Here is an 11,195-nt window from a genome sequence, read left to right on the forward strand (position 1 = left end):
AAAAATAATGGAATAAATGAAATTCAACTTTATTTTTGTCTTTGTTTATAACTTATGGCTTGTCAGCGTCTCATAATGCAGAAAAGACATTTTTGAGTCCTGTCTAGTTCCCATAGTGACGCAGGACTTTATAATGCAGTAAAAACTGAGCTGACAGTGAGGGGAAAAATGTAAAGAAAGAATAAAAAAATGTCCAGAAACTGCTTCGGTTTCAGATGCTTAAATGAAAATCTGTCTAAACTCAAATTTTAGCTGCTTTTTACTGCTGGATCAAGTTATGTCAATCGGTAAATTTATCATAGATGGTTATTTATGCAGGGTTTCATTTTGCATATAAGTGAACCAAGAACAGGAGTCAGTGGTGTCTGACTTAATGTTTATTTCATCGCATATAGAATCAAGACATCTCCAAAGATTTATACCACTACTTGCTTCTGCATTTGAGAAAAATCTCACCAGTCCCTGCAGACAACTAAAAAGAGGCTGCTGTGTGGCCTCTACCTCCTCCTCCTTCGGCCATCAAGGGCTCACCTTTAAAGGTAGTGTTCTTTGCTTTTCACCAAATGCAGTCGTGCTGATTTAATTCCAGCTGGTGGAACGTAATGAACCTCGGTTGAGCCGTGATCCACACAGTTTGACACGGATGTGAACCGAGGTTTAATTGCAAAGTTTGAACCACCGCAGAGTGAAATAAAGTTTAGCAGCAGTCATTAGTTTTTAAAAGTCACTGGAAGGGCATTCAGAGAGCATATTTCTCCGCCTAATGCAATGTTTTAACCCTCATGTCGTCCTGCGGGTCAAAACTGACCCAGTTTAAAGTTTGAAAATGTGGGGGAAAAAATACATATTTTCACAGTGAAACTTCTGATGTCCACATTTTCAACATTTTTGGGGAAATCTTTGAACATTTTTCGGTGACAAAAAGAAATGCTAAAAATGTTTCTTAAGAACATTCACAAAAAAATCAACCAAAATCCAGTGAAATTCACTGCAACAGAAATTACTGTTGGGGCGGAGCGCTGAACAGGGATGGACATCCATGCTTAGACGATTAATTGATTCATCAATAGTTGCAGACTTATCTTTTATTAACATGCTTGTTTTCGGTCCAGATGAGATGTGCAAGTTTGCAACACACATGAAAACAAGCTGTAAACCTGGTCTGCAAGTCTTTCACTTGTGATTCCTAAAATCATACCGCATGTAACAACTAATCAGTCCAAGCTGACCTGACTTGAACTCAAACAATTACTGCTAAAAAAGGCTAATTTAGAATCAGAAACCATGTGTGTATTGATCATTCGGTGTGTTTTATTTAAAAGTGTTCAGTACAAGGCCGCACACGTGAGATGGAGACACTGAAACTGGCAGAGCATAGCTGCAACAAAGACGTCAGCACAAAGCACTGACACCTCGCCAGAAAAGCCAGTCCAACCTGAACGACTGCCAGCATTCTTGTGCATCTCGCTGTTTATGTGCAGGGAGAACGTGTGTGAATAACACAGCAACAGCAACAGAGAGAAGGGCTGTAATTGGCTCTTTTGGGATGATATCACATCACTGGTATTAACACACACACACACACACACACACACACCTTAATGAAATCAGTGTGATTTTCAGGGAGAAGGAATAGCTCACATTACTGGATTACAGCGCAAGGATTCCCAAGTGTTAATTAGCATCACCTCTGCAAGGCGAGCTTAAGCACACATGGCACTTATGCCTTTTCTCCCCTCCGCCAGAACACACAAGGCCCTGAGAAACACATTTTCCTCTCTACCTGGTGATGGAAAGGGATGAATGTATGACACTTCACAGGGAAAGTAATCTATAGAGGAAAGGGGGCAATAAAAAGAAGTTCTTCTGAAGTCCCTCATTGTCAATCCCTGGTAATTCCCCTCACTCTTCCCGTGAAATAAATAACAAAAGGGAGTCAGTCAGTCAGTCAACAGCAGAGGAGAATTACCATGACAGTTAGAAGAGTAAATTCCCTGCAAATTACACCATTAAGTCCGCCATCATTTAAACCCGTATCTCTCCTTCTTCTCCCTCACTTCCCCTCCACCACTCTGGTGAGCAAACACGACACCCTTCTAGAGCGGTGAAGCGCTGGGGCGATTAGCGGAGCTAAATTCAGAGGGTTGAGGCGGCGGTGGTGTTGGGGGTGCCATTTCACACTTTGATCCTCAGAAGAATGTGTAATTACAAAGCTGCAGGAGCACGGTGTGGATTTAGCTGTGACGAATAAAAAAGAAAAAGTGTCTTTAATGAACACGTCGATGAGGAGCTGTCTTCACGTCAGACGCTCCGATCGAGTGAGAAGAAACAGAAAGGAAAGCTGTGAAGGCCTTTGAAGGAAGGAGGGCAGCCAGAAGTAGAGACGACCTAACAGTCGCCTACATTTGGAGGTATTCGGGCCTCATTGCCAGCAAACATAATGACATGTTCACATCAAGTGCAGCTGTTTTTCTAGACTTCAGCATTTCTGCTCTCATTTATATTCAGTCAGTCAGTCAGGAAGGCCACCTACTGATATTAGTGCCACAGAAATCCCTGGCCTCAGGTTACCCTAAAGGCCACGACACAGCGTGCGATTTACTGCCATCCCAGAAAAAAGATAACTGTGAGAAAATCGTGGCGATATCTTTGGTTGTGGCTCTAAATCGGTGGTGCTACGTCGCACTGAGAGACAGGTTCAAGGACAGCTGTTGTCATGGTCTTGCAACCAAAAAGAAGCTGCAATAAAATCCTGACAGTGTCAGAAATTTGGGGCGATCGTCTCACAGTGTGATGCTGCTGCGACCTACGACAACTAACTAACCAATAGAAATGTAGAATGAAATGACGTCCTGATCAGCGTGACACTGGCGCTAAATTCAAATGGATGATTTGCAGCGACAATGGAAAAACACATCAAAACAAGTGTGTGTGATTTCAACAAAGAAGACAGTCTAGTAGAGTTGTGGCAGCAGAAGCTTTTTTGACGTGTCCTCCAGCTCGTATCACAACCAGACAAAAAAAGACGAAGCATGGAAGGATGTAGAGGTGGAATTGCAGCTCCCAGGTTAGAAACCTAACATTAGCGGCCAGCAAACACACACACTGCTGTAACTAATAGCCACAACACTTAGTTTACATTATTAAATAAAGTTTATGCTTCAGTTGTTTATTTTTCATAGATGGAAACTAAAATGAGTTTGACAGTTTTTTGTCCTCCAAAAGGGGGCCTGAGAGAAAAAGTTTGAGAATCACTGCCCTGATGAATTCAGATTTCAAATTTGGGTTAGACCTTCTGAATCCCTAAACCCACCAGCAGGTTTGAAAGACTTGTCTCTACAAAATTGACAAAATTGCACAATTAATCAGAGGTGTAAAAGCACCAAGAATGGTCAGGTTTGTACATTTTGAAACTATCTTTGAAATAATAAGGAACTTAAACCAAATCTAAACTTAAAATGTCTACATGTTTCTTTTTTTAAATACTAAAATAAACTATCTGCACTTGCCAGATTCTGTAAAAAACTAAGAATCCTGCTTTTGTCAGTTCAACTGGGCAGTCACTAGTGACGCAGATGCGACCAGCAGTTATGTGACAAACATTAGAGTGACTGTTGTGACTTTGTTATACTGCAAAAAAGGAAAAAAAAAAGAGCTCTCTCTCCTTCTCCATGGTTGTGCTGTTTCCATAGAGGTGCAGACTTTATATTGCAGTGAAAATGAGTCCACAGTGAGAGAGAAAAAAATGTGACAGGAGCCGAAAATACCCAGAAACTTCAGAAGTTTCTTCAGAACACTGACAAAAAAATCAACCAAAACCCAGCGAATTTCGCTGGTATTTTTAGGATTTTTTGGAAGATTTTTATTTTTTAAATATATTTACAATTTTGATTTTTTTTTTTTTTATTTTTATTTCTTGCCAAATTTGTGGATTTTTTATTTTTTTTAAAAATAAAACTTTTAAGGGAAACTTTCAAGGAATTTTTGGAATTTTCTTGCTGAAGATTTTGCAAGTTTTTTTTTATAAATTTGGGGAATTTCTTGCTGAATTTTTGGATTTTTTTCAGACGAGGGAACAATATTTTTTAGTGTCCATAAATGAGGACAACAGGAGGGTTAATTAAACATGTCCCTGAAATTTTTATTTTACCTGCTTGTTTTGTTTTTATCTTTTTATATATTTCATGGAGCATTTTGAGATTTTGCTTAAATGAAAAGAGCAATACAAATAAAATTTATTATTATTATTATTATTATTATTATTATTATTATTATTATTATTATTATTATTATTATTATTATTATTATTATTATTATTATTATTATTATTATTTTGGCTATTAAAGACGGGAGCTGAAGTCTTTCTAAATTATCTGAAAGGTCACTATCATAAATGAATTTAAGTGATCAAAATTATGTCCACTTATTCACTATTATTATTATTATTTGTCCATTTGCTGCATGGTTACCTCTTTCTTTATATGACAAATTACAAATTTGATCTATTTCTTGCTGAAAAAGTTCCACAGTAGCACACGCTCATATCATGAAGGGTGGCAGTTCAGTTTAAAAGAAGTGCACTTTTTATTATTGGGATTATTTGGGATCAGTAACACAAATGAATGCTGACTATCTCCCTGAACACATTCGACAGCCGGCATGGTCTAAAATTCAACGAAAGAAGAAGAGAAAAAGCAGGTTTGAACGTTAAACTTAAAAAAAGCATTTTTTGCATAGCTGAGCTGTGATGTACACGCCTCCCCCTCTCCCTCCTGCATGAGAAGAACAGTTTGTTTAGTGAGCTGTCAGCACAGGGCAGCTATCGGGGCTGTAATCTGAAGTGAACCTGCACAGACAGACTATGAGACAGGTACAGTAGCTGTCTGTTTCCCCTGAGAATCCACAGCATTCACAGTCTACATGCTGGTCCCTCAGCCTACGATACAGTAATGAAGACAAACAGAGGCTAGTCAGCTGTTAGTAAGAATCCTCACCCGTGCAACTGTGGACTTTTCAGATCAGAACAGTTTACAGCACGGGTGTCAAACACGTGGCCCGTGGTCCAAAACCAGCCCTGCAGAGGGTCCACAGGACGACTTTGTAAATGTAAAAAATACACAGAAGACATTAACTGCAGATTGTAAATATGTAAAACTATAAATTGAAAATAATTTCTAGACCATGACAAGTTGTTTTGATCATAAAGTCAAATATTAGATTGCTCATTGTTCTTTTGTCATTTTGTGTCTCGTTTTTGTAGTATTTTGTCTTGTTTTTGTTGTTTTTTGGTCTGTTTTGTCATTTGTCTCGTTTTGTTTCATTTTGTTTCCTTTTTTATCTCACTTGTTTTTTGTCTTATTTTTCTCATTTTGTGTTTTGCTTTATTCATTGTTTTATGTATCGTTTGTGTCGTTTTGTGGGGGTTTTTTTGTCTCGCTTGTGTTTTTTTGTCTACTTTTTTGTCATTTTGTTTCTCACTTTTGTCATTTTTGGTCTCATGATTGTCTTTTGTACATATTTTTGTCGGTTTCTAATTTTTTGATCAAATTTTTTGTCTTTTTATTTTGTGTCGTGTCATTTGTCTAATTTTTTGTTGTTTTTTGTCTCATTTGTGTCATTTTGCAACTCATTTTTTGTAATATTTGTCTGAATTTTGTCTCTTTGATCATAAAGTAACATACTATATCGTTCAGTTTTACACAACTCCCACAATCATCTACGTCTTTTCAGAATAATATTTTTTGAATAATGTGTGCAAACTACTGTCTTTTATGGATATTTATCAGCGTCCTGACAGTGTGGACACTCACACTTTACAAGTCACACTGCATAATGAGCAACCCTTTCTGTTGTCTGTGTGCAGTTTGTTAAAGCCTTTGCCGGTAAACACAACTGTTTTCTCCACAGTGGAGATGAAAGCGGCTGAACATGCACAGAGACACAGCTGAGGTCACATTAAAATAAACTGCTAATTAGGAAGGTCTACATGCCATTACTGGATTTCACAGCGACATGGTGCAGAATCCAGCTCAGCCATAAACACACACACCCTCGGCGATTAAAGCCAGGTTTTTGACACCGTCCCTGCTGTCAGCGGCAAGGCCGGCGAGCTGGAGAAATGTTCGGTTAATGTGGGCGCTAAGTGGATTCTGCTGGCAGGATCAGCCGGCTCATCTGGTCACATATATTCGGCCTCTTCTGGCAGCTACAGAGCTGGACCGTCCTCGCGATGATGTGCCTCTATGAACCCTCGTGTCGTCCTGTGGGTCAAAATTGACCCGTTTTAAAGTTTGAAAATGTGGAGAAAAAAATATTTTCACAGTGAAACTTCTGATGTCCACATTTTCAACATTTTTGGGAAAATTTTGAACATTTCTTGGTGGAAAAAAAAAAGAAATGTTAAAAATGTTTCTTTAAGAATATTCACAAAAAAATCAACCAAAATCCAGCGAAATTCACTGGATTTTTGTTGATTTTTTTGTGAATGTTCTTAAGAGAATATTAGAAGTTTTACTGATATATATGTAATCACTTTAGATATTTTTCGGATTTTTTTGGATGATTTTTAATCATTTTTTTGAAAATATTTACAATTTTTATTTTTTAAATTTTTTAAATTTTTATTTCTTGCCACATTTGGGGATTTTTTTTAAATTAAGGGAAACTTTTAAGGAAATTTTAGAACTTTCTTCCTGAAGTTTTTCCAAATTTTCATAAATTTGGGGGATTTTTTGCTGAATTTTTGGATTTTTTTCAGACAAGGAAAATATTAGAAATTTTTACCGATATATTTTACTGATATATATGGAATCACTTTTGATATTATTAGGGTTTTTTTGGAAGATTTTTACTCATTTTTTTGAAAATATTTACAAGAATTTTCTTGCAAAATTTGGGGGATTTTTTTTTTCTTTTTTTAAATAAAACTTTTCAGGGAAACTTTTAAGGAATTATTGGAATTTTCTTCCTGAAGGTTTTGCATTTTTTCAGAAATTTGGGGAATTTTTTTTGCTGGATTTTTGGATTTTTTTCAAACAAGGAAACAATATTTTTTGGTGCCTGTAAATGAGGACAACAGGAGGGTTAAGAGAAAAGCCACAGACTGCTGAGTCAGTGTCTACCAACAGCTTCTAATTAACATGCTTTGTAAAAAAGCAATCAAGGCCGGGGTGCATTTTTAATCACGCAGTTGCATTTAGCCCGTGAACCGCAGCGCTGACAATCAACAGAGCAGAGTGGGAATGGCTGTCAGTGGAGCAGAGACAGCTCGGGGGGGGGGGGGGGGGGGGACGCTGAGTGAGATGAGCTCCCCTGAGTGTGTGTTGCCATCTAGATGTTTGCGTGAGGGGAAGCAATCCATCGAGCCAACCAATCGGTCCTTCCGTGGCTCCTCGCATCCCCACGCCTACACGGGGAGGGTGTGCGTGGACCAGCCAACCGATAAGACCCGGACCTGTCACCAATCGTAATCCCCAATCACTCACAGGACAAAGCCTCCTGTCCACCACGCACCTCCCCGACTGTGGCCACATTGAGGACATCAAACAGTAAACTTCCACCTGCCCGCCGAGATACCGGGGCTTAAACAGGAAGCTATTGTACAGGTAGACAGCCGCGGGCACAGCCAGCGATGCTCGCATCCTCACAGAGGCGAAGCGCATCATGCTAGCGCGCTATCACGCCAGGACAGCATGCGCACAAGCTGCCGATTAATAAAAAGGTCAGTTCGGCAGAATGATTAATGTTCAAGTGATTGCAATATCTGGGAGCGGAAAGCTGGGGGGGGCTTGTATCTTTGTGGGAAAGTGTCACAGGAAACACTTTGCACCAGGGGTTCTTTAACCATCAGCCAGTTAGCAATCAGGTCAACATGTACAGCTTTGGAAATAATTATAAGATGAGGCCATACTGTGGTTTATTCTATAGGTTTTGTTGATTCTAAGCCAGTTAGCAGTATCCCACTTTATCCTCCCCACTTGACTTTATACGCAGCTTCTGCACAAAATAATGGTGACTCAAGACATGCTTTCAGCAATCAAGTGTTCCGACATTTTTAGTTTCAATGCATCATGTTTTCAGACGTAATTTCTGGCAGGTATTGAATTGCTCTGAGAATTTTTCATGTCTTCTAGAACAGGGGTGTCAAACTCATCTCAGTTCAGGTTCCACATTCAGCCAAATTTGATCTCAAGTGGGCCGGACCAGTAAAATCACAGCATAATAACCTATAAATAACCACAACTCCACATTTTCCCTTTGTTTTACTGCAAAAAAGTACATTCTGAAAATGTTCACATTTAAGGAATTATCTTTTTACAATACATTATGAACAACCTGAATTTTCAGCCGGATTGGACCCTCTGGAGGACCGACTTGGAAAAAGAAAAACAGCTGGACTAATAATTCTTCACATGTTTAACAATTATTTGTTACAGTTTAAGATAGTTAATAACTTCAACTCTTTAGTAGAAAATTGACCAAGCTGTTTTGGAGCTATACAAGGTGGTAGAGTCTTTAAAACCCTTTCATATTTGTGTGTTGCAGAAGTTTCCCTGAACCCTATAACAGCCATATCTGAAGTGGTTCTGCAGGACAGCTACCCAACATGTGGTCTCCACATATAAGCCTGGGTGACAGCACTACGTTCTAGTGATAAAACACTTCATAGAATGTTTGAGTGACGCTGAAATGAATTAGATGCAAACGGCCATGAAACCACATGAGGAAAATGCAAAGTTTGGTTGCATGATCAAACCCTAAGCATGCCCTTCCCTTTCTGGAAAGCATTCTCTCACAAGTCCACATCCTCCCGAGCCTTATGCCAACCCCCCTTGGACTGGCAGCTGCCCTTGCCAGATGCTCTTCCTGGTCAAAAACACCCCCAATCATGTGGAGTCACACAAATGCTCCAAAGGCTGAAAGACTTGACATTGAGGCCAATACAGGGTCTCCATTGGTTGATACCTGGTCCTCTGCAGCCACTCTGAACCTCAACTCCAACAAGGTGTGGTGGTTTTGCCCTGTTTGCCCTCCGTGCATCTCCAGATTTTACTTGTTTTCTTTATTTACAGTGCACCAAAGTGACATCATGTCTTTAACTTTATTCATCTGTTGTCTACACATGAAAGGCGAACATTATATCTTCATTTTTATTCTTATTGCACTTTGATATTTCTTCTCTTGCTTCTTCTGTGTCTCATTTATATGTAGCTGCTGTTGGTTTCCCCAGTGAGGGGTCATTTAAGTTTATTTCACCTTATTTATGTGAGTAAACTTACATATGTGTGTATTTTTCATTGTTGTGTCAATATTTAAATTGTTTCCTGTGTAATTTAAGACATGGTTCAAAGTGGTTGCATTCAGACTAAAGAGGTTTAATTCAAAATAAACATTGCTTGTTTGTTTTCATTCAAAACGATCAACAAATAACACACATTAAATCGTAGTAAGAGTTTCAACTATGTAACCCAGTGCCTATCCTGCTCACCAAAAATGTTTCCTATGTGTATAGTTACAATTTGCACAACCAAATAACACAAAATATACATAAATGACAATAAATAGATTGTTTCTCACAGACTTAAAAAGTTGGAAATAGATTAATCCTGCAATACAAGATGAAATCACAGTAAAAGAGGGCAGGTTTTTCTTATTTTCACATTACATTTTTTGACAACAATGACTAACAAAGGATGCTACGGCTAATTATTTGTTGCTTTTTTTTTTTTTTTTTTTTACTGTAAGCTCGCAACAAAAACAGAAACATAAATGGGTTTCACACCTTTAATTAATTTTTGTTGGACCTGCATTGCATAAATAAGCTTATTAATAAACTTTGCTCAATTTTTATATTACATTTTTTGACAGCAATGGCTAATAACGGATGCTATGACTAATTAATAACTGTAAACTAGCAACAACAACAGAAACTTAAATGGGTTTCACATCTTTAATTAATTCAAGTTGCACCAGCTTGGCATAAATAAGCTTAATAAACCAACTTCAAACCCTTTTTCTGACAAAATAAATTACGTTTAGGGATATAACTGTCATTTCTCGTCTACTATTGATATTGAGAACGTCATAATAAATTTGCCGCATCACGTGACCTACGCCTCAGGCAGGTCGTGGGAGCTGCCGCTTAAAAATGTGAAGCACGACTGCATGAAATAACGCCAAAAGGGTTAATACCGTGTAAATAACTAAGAGGAATAATTTTTAAAAATTAATTTTTAGTAGTTTTTTACCTGCTGTTGAACCCGGTGGTACCTCCGCGTGGCTTGATCGATCAGATCCCGGACCGTCCATCCAGCCTTGCAGGGAACCACCACAGCGGTGTCCCGGAAAGTTACCGTCACTTTCATGATACAAGTTCAAATGTTTTCCCTCAGTTTGTAGGGGGAAAAAATATATAAATATATATATATATATATATCCCAGTGTCGCCGACTTTCCCTCTGGACCCGGAGCTGCTCGTTGTCGGACAGAAAGTAACACCTGTGAGGCGAAACTGGAGCAACAGGTGTCTCCGGTCGGGATGAAATCAAGTTCAGCCGTCCGAAGTTACCGAGAAAAGTCAGGTGCGAAACACCTCAGAGGACATCTCGTTTACAGCTGGAATGGAGGGGGGAAGACGGTGATTATCAGAAGCTAAGTGGGAGTTTGTGTCATGCTGAGCTTTGTGCTGCAAACAAAACAAACTGAGGCACAAACCCGGAAGAAATCACAGCGACGCTGGCACTCCAGGAAACTACAATCCCACAATCCAGCAACGCTCCGACTGCAACTTTAGCTCAGTTTTAATGTCAATAACTGCTCATATAATAAAAATATTTTTAATAATTCTATGTATCTATATGAAGCAAGTTTGTTTATATAGCGCGTTGTCAAAAGTTTAGAAAAAATGGCCGCCCCCAAAAATCTTATGGTTTATAAGATAAAAAAATCTGATAAAATTATTTTTTTATATATATATATATATATATATATATATATATATATATATATATATGGGTTAGAAAAAAATTGCAAAAATAACCCAAAAAATTAACAATAAAAGAAAAAAATTATGAAATAAAAAATACAGCAGAATAAAACTAAATCATTCAAAATAAATCTCTTTCTTGATGTCATATGTGTATTGCACTAAAATATTTTTTAAATAATTGTATATGCTCATGTCAAGCAAATGTATT

General features: G+C 38.1%; 1 protein-coding gene across 2 annotated transcripts in view; it reads right to left on the bottom strand.

Annotated features, from left to right (window-relative positions):
* pard3ba (par-3 family cell polarity regulator beta a) overlaps nucleotides 1-10,723 on the bottom strand; it is a 210,630-nt gene extending 199,907 nt beyond the window's left edge. The window contains exon 1 of one of the 2 annotated variants that reach the window (XM_055008546.1): nucleotides 10,248-10,723. In XM_055008546.1, coding sequence (XP_054864521.1) covers nucleotides 10,248-10,364 — 117 coding nt within the window. In that variant the 5' untranslated portion in view covers nucleotides 10,365-10,723. The remainder of the gene's footprint in view (nucleotides 1-10,247) is intronic. The other variant, XM_055008545.1, reaches the window with a different exon arrangement.
* Nucleotides 10,724-11,195: the final 472 nt, after the last annotated feature.

The sequence above is a fragment of the Amphiprion ocellaris genome, chromosome 24 (genome assembly GCF_022539595.1).
Source record: "Amphiprion ocellaris isolate individual 3 ecotype Okinawa chromosome 24, ASM2253959v1, whole genome shotgun sequence".
Lineage (NCBI taxonomy): Eukaryota > Metazoa > Chordata > Actinopteri > Pomacentridae > Amphiprion > Amphiprion ocellaris.